Here is a 19,213-nt window from a genome sequence, read left to right on the forward strand (position 1 = left end):
GCGTTTTTCCAGCTGCAGCTCGTGTCCCAGTGCAGCGACAGCATCGAGAACATAAAGAGAGTCTCGCTCATCCTCGATGACGACGACGAGGAGCAGCCGGAGGAGTTCGGTTTGACAGGACTGAATGCCTCAGACAAGCAGTCGGGTGAGAGTCCCGTGCAGAAGATGCTATTTATTAACAGTGTGCTCTGCAAGGGGGGGAACTCAAAACAGACAGCTGGCAGAATATTGTTAGAATACAATGAAAATTAAAAGAATGAATGCATAAAATGCATGCAGTGAAGGAATTAGTTCAAGAAAACACAATGACAAATAAACTATACAAAAGCAGGAATAAATGTGTGCAAAAAGTTATGCATGTATACATGCATGCATACATTTATGCATACATGCATGTATGTATGCGACTGTGGGGCTACTTGGCCCACATTAGTCGGCAATATCTCATCCAATAGGGTTTGCCCTTTATCCAATGTCACATGACCTCACAGTGGACTGAACCAATCAACCTCCCAGCTCACAATGGAAGTTGGCTTTTTGGTCACTGTGACCAGATATGAGCCAATCTACAGCCGAGCTCACAATGGAGGTCGGCCAGTCAAGCTAAAGCCCTGATTGGAATCAAACTTAACAAACGAAAGCAAATCAAAACAGGTTGTTTTCGTCTAAAAATAACCCTTGGAAGTTTGGGAGATTATAAAAGTAAGCTGTTCAGTTGTTGTTTTTTCAGGCTTACCAAAAAGCAATCTTACTGTAAGCATCCATTCATACTGCTTCCTGTATCCTTCCGTTGAAACAAACGTCTGATTTTTAGCGTTCACGTGAGCTAAAAAATAATATATTATGGATCAAAAAAAATAGTGGTATAAGGATGTCACGTTCTGCAGGACGCTGTATTAACAAACACCCAGAAAACTGACCCGCAAAGTTTTGCACAAAATGCGGCTGGTTTAAAATCGCTGAGACAGGACACAGCCAGTATGGAGGGCAAATATACTGTCACACAATAATAGTGACCTGACACAGAATAAACCTTCGCACGTAATCACCTCGGTCTTCAGACCTGAATTCTGTAGAAGACTTTTTTTTTTTTGAGGAGAAACCTCAAGATAAAGTACTCTGTATGTTCCTGCAGTTATAGAAGTTCTGTCCCAAAAAGTAGTTACACAAAGTATGAACAGAAGCGATGCCAATGTTGGTGGCACCGGTTTCTTTTTTGTAATTCTTCCACACTGAAGCTATTTATTAGTAAATAATTAGACAGTGATTTTAACGTAGGGCTGGATGATAATTCAATAACAATAAATATCGACGATAGGAAAAAAGTTCAATAAAAAGTTCAATAGAATAACAGTTTTCCTTCCTTTTGCATTATAGCCATGTAGGTTAATATTACAGTCATTACAACCTCCCAACCAATCACGGCGCAGACCCAGAAACGCCCCGTCACCAAGCTCCGCCCACTTCAGAGTTCAGAGAGCACGCGTTCTTTTTACTTTTTAAAAACTCGTAGCTTTGGTAAAAAAATTGCTTGATTAAAGGGTTAAGTTTGTGTGTTCTGTATCTAAAAATAGGTTGCGAAGCAACAGCAAAAAATGACACTTAAAATGCACTTAAAATACATGTTAACTTTTTTATAATTATCGATATTGAGCAATATGATTTCTATTTTATCTATTTCTATTTTATAAATGATTTCTATTTCATTTATAACCTGAGAGATATCCGTTTGTTTTCAGGTGTGATTGAACGCTGGGAGCTGCGCAGGGCTCAGTCCAGGTCCTCTCCGGACCCTCAACAGATGACCTCTGACCTGGACAAGCTCACCTCCTGGTTAGAAAGCGTGGTCCCTGAGCTGGACCGCCTCCTTCAGTCCAAAGCGGCGGGCGGTGTAGAGGAAATGGAAGCCAGAGCCAAAGAGCTGAAGGTAAGCCACCATGTCTGAATACGGCAGGTTTACTTTCCTCTAGATCACGTCTTATGCATTTCTATCCATGTTTTACGTTTGCAGGAAATGGACAAAGCGTTTTGCCACTACAAGGCCATCATGCTGTCCGTCAACATGCAGGCGAAGGACGCCCCAGAACTGCAGGGGCGAGTGGCGCGGGCGAACAGAGACTGGAGCAGAGCGTGTACAGGACTGCAGCAGTGGGACCACAGCCTGAGGGAGAGGCTGATTCGCTGCCAGGTGAGAAGAAACGCCAAACATTTATACATCTGGAGCAGGGAGCAAGATGAAGGCACTGTGATGGTTGTGTCAGAAAGCATCTGCCAGCCATCTTCATGCAACAAGAGACTATTCACATTTCTATAATTACCGTGGGCTTGTTTTACAAGTTGGAACTGGAAAAAATGTAGCAAATATATATATATATATATATATATATATATATATATATATATCTCAGTGTTGTAGTACTCGAGTCTGAGACTCGAGTACGAGTCATTAGCTAAATTTAGAGACTCGTGACTTGACTTGGACTTGAGCACTGATGACTCGAACTTGGACTCGGACTCCTACATTCAGATCATTCTGACTCGGAAACTGAGAAAAAGACTCAACTTTTTTTATATCATTAGGCTATAATTTTAATATGTCATTAGAATGTTATTTGGTGTATGATTTTAATATCTAAATTATTGGTGCAATGGAATGTTACTGCTTCATGTCATACATCACACGTCACGGCATTTTCCTACAACGAACATTAATTTTCACTGCGGAACTTGGACTCGACTTGATCAATAAGGACTCGACTCAGACTTGACTCGGATGAGTAGTGGACTTGACCCGGACTCGACTCTGATTTTTTTTTTAATGACTTGGACTTGACTCAGACTTGAACACTGGAGACTCGAACCTGGACTCGGACTCGAGGCATAGTGACTTGACTACAACACTGATATTTTTTGATTAAAAACAGACCAGCAGAATTGACGGTTTACAGGATTCCCTGCTGGATTGGTCAGATCTTTTTAATTCTCATCTGTAAGATAATTACTTTTGAATTATTTGCCCAATTAGATGCCCCCAGAAGAGCCGATTTTCACTTTTTATGCCAAGAAGCCTGTTTCTCTCGTTTCTCTTCGAACTTGTACAAGATCCTTGAACAAGCGCTAAGAGCCGCGTTACGCAACTTTATGGACGTCTTTGGCTCCTGCCAGAACATTTAGAAAATATATCGCTCTTGTCAAACTCCAAAACAGGTCTCGTAAAAAATATGAAGCCTGTGATATCTTGTTTTGAGAAAACTTTCCAGTGGATGTTGGACTTTAATGATGTGATATTTTTAAACCCACAGTAACAAAGTTTATTTCCCCCCCCGCTGTGCAGGAGTTTCACTCAGCTCTTCACTCTCTGCTGCTGTGGCTGGCGCAGGCAGAGAGCCGGTGCTGCGCGGTGGACACGAAGGAGCCCGGAAACAAGCGTCCGAGCGCTGCAGCAACAGGAAGGCGCTCTGAGGGTGAGCATGCTCGTTCAGCAGAGTGAGGGTTCGCTCGGGTGGGAAACGAAGCGTCGGGACATGCCTCACACGGCTCGTGCTCCGCAGGAGTTGCGGGAGGAGCTGCGGAGCCGGCAGGCTCACCAGGCGTCCCTGCAGGCCCTCTGGTCTCAGCTCCAGCCTGAAGACGGTGCAGAGGACGGCGACGAAGCCCAGGAGAAGCTGCACGTGACGGGCAGCAAGCTGAGGCAGCTCGGGAAGAAGGTGGAGCAGGACCTCGGCACGCTGCAGCAGCGCCTGTTGAGTCAGGACCCTGGGTGTGCAGCAGCAGCAGACCCGCCTCAGGATGTGGCTAGCTTAAAGGCGGGACCCTCCACTCGCAGGTGCGTGCAGAGAGTGGGGAGTTTTTTTTGCACGGTACAACGCAGTGGAAGTTGAGTCTGATTTTTAGCGTTCACATGAGCTAAAAATAATATATTATGGATCTAATAAAATAGTGGTATAACGATGTCACGTTCTGCAAGACGCTGTATTAACAAACACCCAGAAAACTGACCCGCAAAGTTTTGCACAAAATGTGGCCGGTTTAGAATCGCTGAGACAGGACACAGCCAGTATGGAGGGCAAATTTACTGTCACACAATAATAGTGACCTGACACACGTGATCACCTCGGTCTTCAGACGTGAATTCTGTAGAAGACCTGATGGGAAAAAGACACGATGTTTTTGAGGAGAAACTGCTCAAAGAGCAAAGGTTCAAGATCAAGTGCTTTGTATGTTCCTGCAGTTATAGAAGTTCTGTCCCAAAGAGTAGTTACACAAAGTATGAACAGAATTCTTCCACACTGAATCTATTTAATAGTAAATAAGTATAGAAAGTGATTTTAACGTAGGGCTGGACGATAATTAAATAACAATGTATATCGACGATAGGAAAAAAGTTCAATAAAAAGTTCAATAGAATAACAGTTTCCTTCCTTTTGCATTCTAGCCTATCATGTAGGTTAATATTACTGTCATTACATCCTCCCAACCAATCACGACGCAGGTCCCAGGAACGCCCTGTCACCAAGCTCCGCCCACTTCAGAGTTCAGAGAGCACCTGTTCTTTTTTCTTTTTAAAAACTTGTAGTTTGGGTAAAAAATTGGTTGAATAAAGAATTAGGTTTGAATTCACTGTGTGTTCTGTATCTAAAAATAGATTGCTAAGCGTCTGATTCTGTCTGATTTTATTTTTTGACACCATTTTTGTTTCGCAGGCAAAGGAGGGAGTCCTCGCCGCCTCGGTCGTTCTTCTCCCGCCTCTTACGGGCCGCCTTCCCCGTCCAGCTCCTGCTGCTGCTGCTGCTTCTCCTCCCCTGCCTGATCCCGCTGTCGGAGAGCGACCCCGGCTGCACTGTGACCAACAACTTCGCCAGGTCCTTCTACCCCATGTTGCACTACACCAACGGCCCTCCGCCCACCTGATGGCGATTTTTCTATCGAACGAAAGACATTTCCCAGGAATACACGAGTGAACTTTCAGGAAAATGAATCAGCCAAAGTACAAAAAAGAAGAAAAAAAATCTAAAAGATTTCTTTATTTGGCACAAATAAACATTGCATAAGGGTTGATACCCCTTACACTTTACCTTTTGAAACATCACAACTAAAAACATCTATTTATTTTATTCAGATTTTAATGTAATAAACCAACAGGAAGTAGTGCATAACTGAGAAGTGCAACGGAACAGGAAAAAAAGTGCAAAGATTTCTGCAAATGAAAATCGGAAAGTTGTTGCCTTGATTGGAGGGAAGGCGGGTTAATGGCGACCTGCACAGTTGGCTTTTCGCCTCAATTCGCATCCAGACCAAAACGTTTTTGGTCTCATATGACCAGAGTACCTTCTTTTTCATGTTTTCTGCATCTCTTGCTTGATTTGGTGCAAACTGCTAACAGGAACCCTGATGGCCCTTTACGCCTTTCCAGAAAGGTTTAGAGTACAGCTAATAGTTCTGAGAACACCTAATCCCACCTGAGCTGTGGATATCAGCAGCTCCTCCAGAGTCACTCTGAGCCTGGTGGCTGCTGCTTGTTTATAAGAGCAGCTTAAGTCATTTTGAGGTTAGATGGCACATAGATGAGGAGGAAATATGAGACCTGATTTTGAATTAAGTGCTTGAGTTAAAGGAAAGGGTCAGCATAGAAATGCACCCCAAACCTATTAGATTTATATAAGTACAATAAAAAAAATTAGAAGACCGTCTTTTTTTCCAGTTATGTTGAACTTCGTGTTGGTCTGTCACATAAGATCCCAATAAAACCCAGTGGAGCTTTTACTTGTAATGTCACAAATTCTGAAAGAGTTGAGGTGAGTGAATGCTTTAGCAAGGGATTTTCTTATTTAAAAAGTGTGACAATATTAAATAATAATTTAAAAAAAAGGTTTGAAATCTTAGCATTACTTTGAGCTCAAACCACTTCTTCCTGAACATTAATTTTTATTATTGCCTATTTATACTTTTAGAAACTGATGCTGGAATACTATTTTATGCGCTGCGGCTTGTATTCTAGCTGCAGAGAAGCCGATTTTTACTACTGACTGACTGAGAGGTCCGTATTTAAAGCAGGATAATCATTAGCGCTAACATCACCATCCGCCTCATGAGCATGTGTGGTTTTTTTTTACTGACTCACAAACTGTTTAGGTTTTTCTTTTAAAATGATAAAGACATTGAACACCATGTTGCATGTCTGTTTTTTACACTAAACATTTGTTTTGGTGTTAATGGTCGTTAAACTGAAAAATATGTGTATTCCATATAACAGCAGCAAAGAAAGCCTTTATTTTAGGAACTCTTCATTTGTGTGTTTTTTTATTACTCTGGTGCATCTTTAGTTGAGATATATGCCTTCTGGTGCGTTGTTTATTCAGCTGGATGATTATTCACAGAATGTAATGTTTATTTATGACTGATGGTTCACTGATTCTGATTTTCTTCTAGTAAATCCAAATTCTCTACCCTGGATTGTCTTTATTCGCTCACAGTTTGCCTAATGTCATAATTTATTAAACAGAATATAAAATAGGTCGACTTAAATGTGATCTGACTCTAGATAAACACGAGAAGACAAAACGTTAACGTGTTCCGGTTCCATCTTTTCTGAGCTGCGTTAAACATGTTTAGTGGCAGAGAAGACAACAAACATCACGTTTGAACATTTATTACTAAAAGTTTTCACCAGAAATGAACAAACATTGACAGTTTATTATTTTCTACACAGTGATCATTTGTTTTAAGGTGACAGAGCAATCAGAAAAAAGGTGCAAGGCAGACGAGTCCAGAGACCTGTTTGCAGTAAACAACCCTAAATCTTCAAGTGATTGTCAAAGCTGCAAAATATCACACAGTTTTTTTTTCCTAATGCATGCATGGAATGAGAGAATGCCACAAAAAGGAATAAAAGGGATCATACTGATAAAAACGGCCAATTGGTCAGCAAAGGCAAAACAGATCAGAATTTCTTAATAAAAGAAAAAATAATAAGCCCAAATTGAAGGTATATAGCCACATTATATGCTTTAAGAAAAGTCCAAAAACAGTTTGATCATGATAAAATAAGGTTATATACACCAAACTTCCATCCTGATAATGTTTTGATGGTTCTTTGTGTGGATAAAAATAGCCCCAGTACCAGGCGCGATAAGCAGATATAAACAGATGTGGCGCCATCTACCGGCAGTATCGCAGAACTATCATAATGCCAAAATTATATAATGGCAAACTAAGTCTGACGCTCTGAAATGCCTCGCAATAAGGCGGCAGCTCACCGTGATCGAAGACCAACCATTATTAATTAAATAAACCGATCTACAGCAACTTTGAGAGCCTCATATCAGATCATTTACTCAGATCAGTCAACTTTGCGGTCAGATCTGAGCGTCTGCAGGTTTAGCGTCCGCCTCAGTGAACACCAACGGTCACACTGTATTCCCAGAGACATTCCAGTCTTTTCCCTCTTGGAATCATATTTTCTGTGCTTTTTTTTACCACTGGATCTTGAAGCATTCTGCATAGTTTGGATGGGAGATGCTAATAGCCATTACCCGCTTCCTTGTTTTATCTCCTGCTGCGCATGCGCAATACGTATTTCTTCTGTTGTTAAAAATAAACACGTAAGGCTATATTTAGTTTATTTACCGAGCAAAAACAAAGCATAAAACGTCAAAATAACAACTAATACGCCAGCGGGACGTGATAATCTTTCATAAAAATCTTTCAAAAAAAGCAACCAGAGTGAGCTACTGACGTATCAATTAAAAAAAAGTCAAATAATGTGGCTTTGCACCTTTTTAAAGGGATGAGCGTAGAAATAAAATGGCAAAACTCTGAATTCAAATCAAAAAATAGAATTCCTTAAATGTAAAAACAACCATTTATACATAAGCACAAATATGTATTCTTCTCTAATTCTACAGGCATTTATTTTCCCCCCAGATGTACTCCTTTTTGTTGGACTGCAATCATTCCATGCATGTAAGAGCTTTGTTGTCATAAAAGAGCAGCGGTCTTGAACCGTTAAAAAAAAAAACATCTTTAATGAAGCACGGATGGGTGTGAAAAAGTGATTAAACGCACCCTCCGGGGCTTAACAGGCGGTCTGTTGTAATGTGGTTAAATAGAAAGATATCATGCCTGCTTTTCAGTACAGGTGAGTTTCCATTTACGCTTTTACAGTCTTGTAAAACCTGTTGATTGCCAACAAAATATTTGCCAATTAAATTGTGGGAATGCTGACGTTCATCGGCATTTTTAAAAGGCAGACACGTCTTTTAAGGCAACGGTTTCTAGCTGTCTTGGGACACTTTAGTAAATACAAATAATGAAATTATTTTAGTCAAAAAATACATTTAGAACAGCACATTTACAGATGTATCCTTAAACCTTACTAAACTAAACTCCCAATATGTTGTCAATATGTTTTATCCTCTGTGACTGTGGCTCGGCTGTTTTTAGCCAACAGTATGTGCAGCTGCATGACTTGCAAAATTTTATTATAGGCTGTCATTTATGCTTAACCAACAAATCTTTTTGTTGTGTTTTTCCTAACCATCAAAGGGTTTTTCACCCCTTACTATGACAGTGACAATGACAGAGTCTGTCGTCTGCTCCTAATTGATCGATTGCAGCAGCTGTCTTTGTAGGGGGTGGGGGGGGGAGACTGAGCACGGAGCAGCTAAAAGAAACAACAGACATTATATTTTATGACATTCAAAGTTCATGAAGCTGGAGAACACATTTTGAGTATGGAACCACTCTGAAATGATGTTACGAGATGAATTATTGAGCCATAGCGACACGGAGGTTAAACATGCTGCAGAAACAGGATGCAGGTTTACTGAAGAATGCGTCTGCATGTTAAAACCAGATATTTACATATCCGTTAGAACCATTAGATGTTAGACGACTTTTTTTTTTTTTGTCTGACATTAAATCAAACTTTTTCTGTCTTAGATCAGTTAGGATTACCAAGATGATTTCTATTTGCTAAATGCCAGAATAGCAGATTCATTTTGTTGAGCGTTGGCTTGTATGACTTGGGTCGAACGTTGTGTGTATTCTTCCACAAGTTCCTCGCAATATTTCGGAGGATGTTTGGTCCGCTCCTCCTGATAGAACCCGTGTACCTTGGTCAGGTTTGCAAGTCGCGCACACCTTTTCATGTTGGAGAAGTGTTGTCCATGTGTGCATCTGTACATTTTAATCTGTTGGTACGGGACTCTGTCACTGTGGATAATGGCACTTTAGTTCCAGCTTCAGATCCAGATTAACGAGCTACTTTTTGGGCATCTAGAAAATGTAGCTGAAGATGAACCAGATTTATAGACGTCCACCATTAACGTACTTTTGATTTTTCACAAGAGGAAGCAGGATGCATGTCCGTCCACGTCTACTGATGTGCCTTCGTTTCACACAAATGTCGTGAATTAAAGCCTCCAAACGCCTGGATATCATAGCTATTATAATTAGACTTAATAATCTTAGTGTATTTACACTTCTGAATTGAAAAACAGTGTTTACATTTTTTCTTAAAAAACAAAACCTAATAATTAATCTGGCGTCTGGCTAATAATTTTGGTAATCCTAACTAACCTAAAAAAAAAAACTTGAGTCATATCTGATTTAAAGTCAGATTTTTCTTTTTTATATGTACAGTGTATGTAAATAACTTGGTTTTAACTCTGTTTAGAAACTAAACCCATTTCAGGCAACAGGTTGCCGGGAACAGAATAGAAATACCTTTATTGTCCCACAATGGGGAAATCAGTTACAGCACCACATACTGAAGTGGTATATTAATGCACGTACATGGCATTCATCGTATCAGCTTTGATGTGACATTGGATTGGGACCGTTAGCAAATGCATTCTTAACCCGGATTAGTATCAGGGAAGAAAAAACACATCCTGATTGGGGCATCTGTAGTTTAATAGACCGCAGATCCCAACAATCGGCCTGACTGTCCCGACTTGTCCTAAAGCTAATAGCAACCTCCAAGCTCAAAGTTGAAGAAATCAGAAGAGGGGGGGAAAAAAATTGCATAAAGTCCTGGTTTGTTGGCTTGTTACAGAGATCTAGATTCACAGTTACAGTTTTACAGAAAATTCCAACAGACCCCTGGTTGTGTTTCCAGTGCTTCATGGACACGTGTCTCCTTCACCTCTGAATCTGAGAGATAATCTAAACCCGCAGATAACGATTAGATGCGGCGATGCACTATTTACATGGACAGCAATTTCTTGTCAAGAGAATTTCGGAGCTTGGTAACAGAAGATGGTAGGCCGCCGAGATGGCATAACGTCACTGTTGTCCTAGCTTGGATATCTCTGTCCATATAAATGTAGTCACTGGCTAAATCTGATTTTTTTTTTTCTAGAGCAAAGGCTCTAACTCTTAAAAGCTGTCTTTATTTCTGCATTAATGTGACGGCAAACGATAAGAGTATCCAGTTTAGTAAAACAGCCTGAAGGGGAAAGCAGCTTGACACATGGAACATGAGTCCTGCTGAAGTTCCCTGAGGAGACGTGGGTTACTGGACGTCAGCCATAGATGGTTTTATACCGCTGTGAGGTGGATTAGTGAGTCGGACTTTGACTTTCAAGAGCTTTTCTTTATAATTTCCAGGCTTTTTAAACAATCTCACCAGTTTTTTTTATTACAGCTTATTAAACATATCCGTTTCAGATACCATTTATAGCAGAGTGTCCTCTTTTTGTGTGTTTTTTTTTTCATATTATTTATAAGTGCACACCTCTGCTGAAACGTAATTATCCACCAGATCTCTTTTTATGCCTTTTCGGTTCATCAGCCAGACTTCAAAGGATTAACGAGGCAAAAACAAACAGAATCGCTTCTTTGAAAATGGTCAGGTGACGGACCGAACAGAGTGAAATCACATCTAAAGGCCCAAAGGAAAAACTTTGAAAAGTCTAAAGAACCGCTGATGGAGGCCACTTTAAAACGACAGGAAAAGAACGGGTTACGATTAAAATTACGGCTCGCCTTTGAGACACTATTGTATGGAAATTACAATGAAGTGAAAAAGAAACCGCTGTGAGGAGTGCTGTGGAAATCTAGTGGTGTTTTTAAGTCATTGATGCAGAAGGTTGAAAGATTTCAAAGAATCTAGAAACTGCAGAGCAGCTGTCAGAAAGGCAGTCCTGTTAAAAGGTATTTGAAAGATTTCTTTTGCCTCTGCTTTTTTTTTTTTTTTTTTTTGTCAAAGTTACATATTGCAGATGAAATTAATTGAAATATATGATGAATATAGCCTGACATAATATAAAATGCAACTGAGGATTTCATTTATTAAGGGTAAAAAAAAAGCTACACAAGCCAACCTGGTGTGGAAAAAGTTACTGTCCTCTAAACCTAAAAACCTGGCGGCACCGTTTTTGGTCGCCACTCTTTAGAGAATTGTTTTAATTCAGCCACATTGGAGGGTTTTATGTCACAGCAGTGGCTCTCAGCTTAAAACTTTCCCATCGATGACCAGTCTTTTTCTAATTTTTCAATCACAAATGCTGACCTTTAAAGATAAGTGTGGCCTGTGGCGCTTTAGAGGTTCTTCTGGGCTCTTTTGTGAACTCCTGGCCTATTCTGTGAGGCACAAAATAAGCGATTAGTCATGATTTTAAACGGGTACCTTACTTTCTTTGCTTAGCCTTTTCCCCTTAAATAAAATCCCTCAATAATATTAGCATTTATTCAGCTTATGTTTGATATTAAACGTTTTCTGATCTGAAATGTGATGAAAACAAACCTATAAGTGGTGAAAAAAATAAAATAAAAATGCCACTGTGTATAGCGAAAGCTGAGTGAGCTGCAGGTATCGATATGCCTTAAAATATGCTAAAACTGACAGAAGATGCAAGTGCTGCGGCTCTATGTCAAATTGCAAGTTTGATAGAAAGTTCCTCTGGTTTCTGTTCCATGCTGAGTGGTAAGAAGAGAAGCCAACAGGTCCGGTCTACCCTCTTGAGCTTTAAACTTTCTGCAGTCAGAGAACTCACCAGAATTAGTGCACAGTGTGTTTTTACAGATTCACCAGTGATCAGGCAGAGAATCCAGCTCTCAAGTCTTTGCAGATTGCTCCGGAAAGGCATCAGTCCTCCTGGGAGAAGTCTTTGAATCGGATCTCTAATCTGAACACTGGGCTTCGCCTGCGACTCCAGCGCCGCTGGGAGTCCAGGTGTTTGAGGGGCCGGCGGCGGAGCAGTGGGCCTGATCGGGGGCCGTCTCCGACTGATCCGTGGAGTCCTGCTGGGCTGGCCGGCGAGGGAGACGGGAGCTGTGCATGATGTGGGCGTCCAGCATCTCCAGCAGCAGGTCGTACAAAGGCACCATGTTTTTCATCTTCATGCAGTGCAGGTGGTCCATGCCTTTGTTGCTGCACATCGGGAAGAGAGATGTCGGTGACGCCAATATCGACAAATGATCACTTAGGTCACTTAGGGTGCTTTGGAAAAGTATTCACATCGTAAAAAAAATACATTTCAATCCATGTTGTTGAGACTATATGAAAGATCAACACAAGGTAGGACATAATTGTAAAGTGGAAGGAAAATTATGCAGGTAAAAATCGGAGCATTTTGTTTTTAGACCACCCGCGTCGATAATTTGTCAAATAACCTTTTCCTGCAATTACAGCAGAAAGGTAAACCTGATTTTAATTTCTAAAGACTAGATTTTTCCACCTTTTTTAGTTTGACTTTTGCTCTTCAGATACTGAAAAGTATCTGAAAAGTATCTGAAGAGCCATTTTCAAGTCTTGCCACTGATTCTTAATTGACTGAATTTTGACTTGGCCTCTCTAACACCTGAATATGAATTGACTTATCTAGATCAGGGTTCTGCAACCTTTCCAATCCAAAGAGCCATGGTGCCTTCAAACCAGCTAAATAAAACTCTTTTAGAGCTGCCAATCTTACATGACCCTTGAAAAAAAGGCAACTTTTACCTTTAGATAAACATCTACTACAGGGAAAGTTTTTTTTCTTCCATTTTCATTTTTAGGGTTAAAGAAAAAGTTAAAACTTTGGCAAAAAGAGTGGACTTTATTCTATGAGATGTTTATATTTGTGCAAAATTATGTAAAAAAACAACAACTTAATGACAACATAAAAAAAAAACGTTACTGGTTCTTCACTGTCACTCAATTGTTAAAATTCAGTTTTAACGACAAATAAAAACCTGAAAAACTGCTGAAACCTGCATTTACTATTATGTCCTTGTTTAGAAATCCTTGGTTCACTAAATTATTTAGTCTCAGGTATTAAGAGTCATTGTCGTAAGTGCCTTGATTCATTTGCAGCTGCAGGTTGCAGAACCCTGATCTAGATTTATACATCTATTTAATCAGTTCCATCTTCCAATCAACTCTGATTGGACTTCCTCTCCCTGCTTTAGAAAAGCCCACCCACAGCATAATGGTGCCACCACCAACATTTCTCATTTGGGGGTGATGTGCTAAAAAAAAAAAAAAGTGTTAAGCTTTTAAAAGCAGCCATATGTCACTTTTTGCTTGTAAGCCATCCAAGCTTTGGGTTTTACTTACAGGTATGAGAGTAAACAACGGCTGAATACAAATCCATGTGTACATTATTTTTCAGACAATAAGACACACTAAAAATCCTTAATTTTTCTCAAAAATTGATGGTGCACCTTATAAATGATTACAATTGTGCTTACTGACTGATTTTATGTGATACAATGTGCTCAAAAATCTGTTAAAATGTGTAAGTAGGACTTTAGTTAGCAACAATAGCCGCTCCGCTCCATGGATATTCACTACCTGATAGGACCCCTGAGCTGTCTACAAGACTGCCTGATTGTAATGTCTAAACTAGAAGTGCGTTCATGTAAGGCAGCCCGCGCCTGGAGTACATGCTAACAGCAATAAACCAAGTAAGTTAATTCAATATAAAAGTTATGTTTATTTTGGCCTTATGTTAGAAACAGGACAGTGTAGTCCAACTACTCTCTCCTCCCAACAGAGGCGGATAGAGAGCTGTGGACGTAAAGGGGAGGACTTGGGAAGAATATTTAATGCGTCTTATAATCCGGTGTGCCTTATGGTCCGAAAAATACAGCATTTGCAAAAAGTGTTGAAAGCTGCATATTCTTTTTTTCTCCCCATGTCACAATTTTGCACTACTTTGTGTCAATCTATCGTGTAAAACATTTAGAACCGACTGAAGACGGTGTTTTTTAAAATGCCAAGAGCTAGAAAGGTCTAAGGGTAATCGATGACTTCTGTATGGTGCCGTCAGTTTTTCAACAGAGCTTTAAAGACTGCAGCATTACTCGCACTCCAGTCCAGCTTACCTGACATGGCGGATGTGTGAGAGCAGCATAAGGAGATGGGCCAGGCGGGTGTACTGCTGGCGGAAGTTAAGGCCGCTTTTGGCGATGGCCCACACCAGAGCGTCCGTCACGGCGTCCAGGAGGCGCAGCAGCTTGGAGCGGCTCTGCAGCTCCTCGCTGCCCTCGGATGAGCTCAGGCACATGTCTGGTAAGGCGGACAAGAAAACATTTAGCCGCGCGAGCCGCCATTATCCGAGCAGTGAAGACAGCGACAGGTGAACAGGAAAGCAGACTGTTGTGAAAGCAATCAGAAGAGTGGTATTGGCTTGAAACAGCAAGATGCTAAGCTGCATCTTGGTAAAAATTGGTAAAAAAAATTATCATCACAGATCAAGGCACGGGTCCCCCCCCCCCCCCCCCCCCCCCCTTATACAAGCTATGACGTATGAATCTAGAAGGGAATCAGAAATTCTGCTATGCTCCCCACAAATAGCTTGATTGTGCAATGGTGAGAAAAGAGACAGAGCTCGTATTTATGAGCTCAATTATGCAGACGTTAAACAATCCTGTTGGGAACATGAGGTAGAAAGCAAAGCCCTCAGAGAATCTGACACAGAGCTGATTGGGAACAAATCCATTCTGAAGTAAATCTCTTTAAAAGCTCATGACCACGTCCCTTTTTTTTTGCAAAGAAGCCACAAGAAGTACTAAAAATACAGCCGGGGCTGACCGTGGAGAATCCTGCTAATCTGTCTTCTTTTGCACCGCTTAAAGTTTCCTTTAAAGTTTATCTCTGCTGCAGCGGAAAAACTTGAGTGAAACAGCTTCATGTTGCCCTGAAGCGCGCTGAACATCTGGCGTAACGACACCCATGCACAGAGCCAACGGATCTGTTGGCTTCGGGATGCCGAGTTCGCCTGTGAGGCCGATCTGTGAAAGCCGAGGTGTCATTTCTTGTTCCAGCGACACGGCCCCGTTTAGGGTTACGACAAGTGGCTGCAGTTGAACCTAAAATTAATCAACCCCAACTGCTAATTAGGTTAATTATCAAAATATACAAACTAATCCCTATTTGCTGGCATTGCTTTAACTGTAATCTTGCTAGCTTTGCTTCTAACTTCGTTTCCAGGATCATTCAGGGCCTTTGCTACGTTTTGTCTCGGTTTTCTTGTTAGCACAAGGCAAATATCCCGTCCCAGAACTATTTGGATGCTTCTCTCAAAACATACCTAGCCATTTTTGTGATTTGCAATGAAATGTCGCGTTAACAGTCAGGATGTTTGACCTCATGGTCTATCTCATGCTCACCTGATGCAGGTAAAGGGACCATAATGAGTCAAATCAGAGGTGCCTGAGAGCAAATCTGTGCTTTAACAAGGATTTTATTTCCCCCACACTGCAAAAACGAACCAAAAATTAGTAAAATGTTCTTAAAATTTGTCTTTTTATCCTAGATATGAGCAGGTAAATAACATTATCTGACAATGGAATGGAGTATTTTGATCCCTAAAATAAGATAATTAGACATCCTGCACTTGAAATAAGATGATGGAGATGAGTTGTTCCTATTTTAAGTGCAAAAATCTTATTCCATTGGCAGATAATCTTATTTACCCGCTCAAATCAAGGACAGATACACTAATTTTAAATTTGTTTTAACTTATTTTTAGTTCCGTTTTTGCAGTGCAGGCACTGGAATAATTTCAAGACAGCAGGAGTCATTGAAAGCAGGATTTAGTGTTTAGTTTGGATAACATTAGTTTTACTTAAACCACCAATCACAGCAGATGTGGGACTCCCAGACGTTTTCCTCTATCATACAAAATCTTTTATGACCAGAAACTTCCTAAAATTTAGCACCAAATTAGCAATAATTTTCATCCCTCAAGTTCTACCAGTCCAGAAATTACACTTTGGATTTAAAATAAGCCTAAGCCTACTCACTATATAAAAAAAGCCAGTAAACAGTGTTTGAATAAAACTGATCATTGTCTATTCTAGTAGAAAAGATGCTATTGGTGCTAAGATGCTCTGACGGACATTTATACCTGCAGAGTCCCAGCGCCGCTGCAATAGATGCCCCTCTCCCCAAACTCGTTCTTTTTTCTCCGCTCAAGTAAACGGTTCAGAACTTTAGAAACCAAACCCAACAGATTTAAAAACTGTTGCCATCCTAGAGCGGTCAAATCAATCCCCCTCTATCATTGAATACGCCTGTTGGAAAGAATGTAGTAGATATCTTTATCTCTGCTAACCTTTGTGTCCCTGTGTGTCCCTGTGTGTCTGATATTCACACCCCCTCAAACGAGAGCTCCGAAACTGTTTTTCATTGTTTGAAAGACTGAAATAATAATATTTAAAAACAATTTTACATGTTTTTTTTTTGTTTTTTTTTATCTTTGGAGGTTTACTTATGGACAATTCTGATTGACCTCAGTAGAAAGAAATAGGACCAGAGTGGATTTGGGAGATTTTATTTCCACGCGATCCCCCTGAAGAGAGGAAAAGCGAGGTAAGACGGTCTTGCGCATGCGCAGTTATTCAAAACGAGACATTGGGGAACTGTTCGATAAAAATCGCTGATTCTAGCTATAAGAGAACGGCTTTGTAGTCCCTACAAATTCAGCCTAAATAATTAACTTAGTAATGAAAGGGTCTGAACTGAAACGCAACATTTTTTTTTGTATTTGTGGAAATGAAACTCCGGGGAGTCATTTTTAAACTCCCGCTGCTTGCAGGCATTCAGTGCCAGATAATTCAGCGGTCAATATTTTTGGCCAGCATCGCTGCTCTTTCTTCAGAGGACTCAGAAACGACGACGCGGTGGCTTCAAATTGGACAGCCTTGGACACTTCTCTAGATTTATGTGGGGGAAAAAATGTGAGGAAGGGATTTTTACTCGACTTCTGAACGTTTTACTTCAAACAGATATTTATTTTTGTGAACTACAGTTACACAGTTATACTTCAGGGCACCTCAGGATAATAAAACCCTGACTGAAGTCGCACTGGGTTGTTGTTTTTTTTTTCTCAACTACCCAGCGATTTCCTCCCTGTGTAGAGTTACAGGACAGAGCGCTTAGCTACAATCTATCTGTGACCTTATCACCGGCGTATGTCTGCCCACGCAAACACGCTCACTCACTGGAGTTGAGGAGGATCATGGCCTTGAGGCAGACGTATTCCTCCCTCGTCAGCTTGAGTTCTCTCACTCTGGACGTGGCGGCGATTAGCATGTCAAAGATCTCCGCGAAGCCCTGCACACAGCTCCCCTCCTCTCTGCCACACACAAGACACAAACATTTAGCCAGTGTGTCCAAATTCGGACATTTATGCAGAACAATTAGACCTTGAGGATAATGCATCCTCCCAGAATGAGCGGAAAAGAGGCAGAAATTCCCAAAGAAAATGGTAAAAGGCCTTTTAAAAAAGTTGATCTATTGATCAGGATCGTTTTATAAGATTCCAGTAAATTTTAGCTGCAGGAATTAAAGGAAAAAGAAATATAAAGGAGTGGTTTAAAACTTTTGCATTGTGCTGTGGCGTCTTAAGCTGTACACATGTGACTGATTGAGATGGCGTTTGCTGTAAACCGATACACATTTGCAGTTTGCAGCCAGTCATCGTTGAGATGATGTTGAATTTGATGCACAGGTTTAAATCTAGGGCAGATTTTCTCTAATCCACAGAGGATCAAATATACACATACTGGCTCAAAATAGTTACTTACACCTCCATTGATGTATAATTAAACGCCCTTTAGCAAGGTGCAACTTGACAGCAAGCTTTTTTTTTTGTAGCATTTGGTAAGCTTCTAGCATAAATCTGGCTTGGATTTTTGACCATCTAGGGTTCCACCATCTAGGGTTCCTTCATTGCAGAATTGGTAGAACTCATAGAAATGGGTTCATTTCCTGGCATTGACCTGTTTTTTTTTCCGTAGTCCACTAAATTTAAACAGGGTTTAAGTCAGGGCATTAGCAGGGATATTACCGAAGGGTAATGTTAGCCTGTGGTATCCATTCCAAAACCAGTTTTGATGTAGAGTCATGTGAAAAAATTAGGCCACCCCATTAAATGTCCAGCTCTTTATAAGGAAATGTTTAGATATCGATATCATAGCCATCTATGAGTCTCTGACATCCGATGTTTAAGAAGTTTCTTGGATGTAAAGCCTGTTTCAAGTCACCCCAAAGCGTCTCAGTGAGCTTAAGATCTGGGCCCAGGACAGTTGTTGGTTGTATTTACGAGTAGGTTTCCGCTCATTGTCACGTTGCAAGGTCCATTTTTGTACAGATGGGCTCACAGATTCCTCAAAGACGGTACACGGTAGAACTAGTGGTGGATTTTTTTATGCTGAGCTGTTCAGGTCCTGCTGCAGCAAAGCAATCCCAATCCATGGCACCTCTATGGTCATGCGTCACACATGGTCCTATATTATCCATGAGAAATTATGGAACTTTATTTTCTAGAATGCTGTTTTTGGTCTGTGCCGAACATGTCACTGTACAGTTGATAAGAAAGTCCCCCGGTGTCATTTTAGGGGTTTTGGAGACCTATTTCAGCATCATGTAGTCTGCTCTCAGGACAAACGTGTTTGAATGGCCAAATCTGGGCATGCTGGCAGTTTTCAAATTGTTTTACAGTCTTTTATAGATTTATAAGCTGCTACAGTTAATTTTTTCTGAGGCCTTGGGACAGCTCTGTCTCATAATGTACAATGTTCAGTGTCCAAATCCTCATGTCCATCTGATCTGATGACTCCGTGTTCAGGTTTAGCCATCTTTAGGTTGGTGTAAATCTGTGGTTTGTCCCAATTTATTTCTCACCAGAAGTAACTTTTTTAAAATCCAATTTTACAAAACATCTGAAGGTCTTTTTTGGAATTGTTACTGTTTTATATTTGTTGAATTGATCGGTAT

General features: G+C 40.6%; 2 protein-coding genes across 4 annotated transcripts in view; one reads left to right on the forward strand and one right to left on the reverse strand.

The window, feature by feature from the left end:
• Positions 1-3,737, forward strand: part of LOC118566133 (nesprin-2-like) — a gene marked incomplete at its 5' end in the record, with an annotated part of 41,281 nt that extends 37,544 nt beyond the window's left edge. For both annotated transcript variants that reach the window (XM_036147227.1, XM_036147228.1), the window contains 5 exon segments: positions 13-145; positions 1,740-1,927; positions 2,012-2,188; positions 3,335-3,464; positions 3,552-3,737. In XM_036147227.1, the coding sequence (XP_036003120.1) occupies positions 13-145; positions 1,740-1,927; positions 2,012-2,188; positions 3,335-3,464; positions 3,552-3,628 (705 nt within the window).
• Positions 3,738-8,894: 5,157 nt separating this feature from the next.
• Positions 8,895-19,213, reverse strand: part of esr2a (estrogen receptor 2a) — a 34,389-nt gene continuing 24,070 nt past the window's right edge. For both annotated transcript variants that reach the window (XM_021323205.2, XM_012875793.3), the window contains exons 7-9: positions 17,437-17,570; positions 14,314-14,497; positions 8,895-12,376 (exon numbers count right to left, since the gene is read on the reverse strand). In XM_021323205.2, the coding sequence (XP_021178880.2) occupies positions 12,127-12,376; positions 14,314-14,497; positions 17,437-17,570 (568 nt within the window). In that variant the 3' untranslated portion in view covers positions 8,895-12,126. The remainder of the gene's footprint in view (positions 12,377-14,313; positions 14,498-17,436; positions 17,571-19,213) is intronic.

This window comes from Fundulus heteroclitus, chromosome 15, assembly GCF_011125445.2.
Source record: "Fundulus heteroclitus isolate FHET01 chromosome 15, MU-UCD_Fhet_4.1, whole genome shotgun sequence".
NCBI lineage: Eukaryota > Metazoa > Chordata > Actinopteri > Cyprinodontiformes > Fundulidae > Fundulus > Fundulus heteroclitus.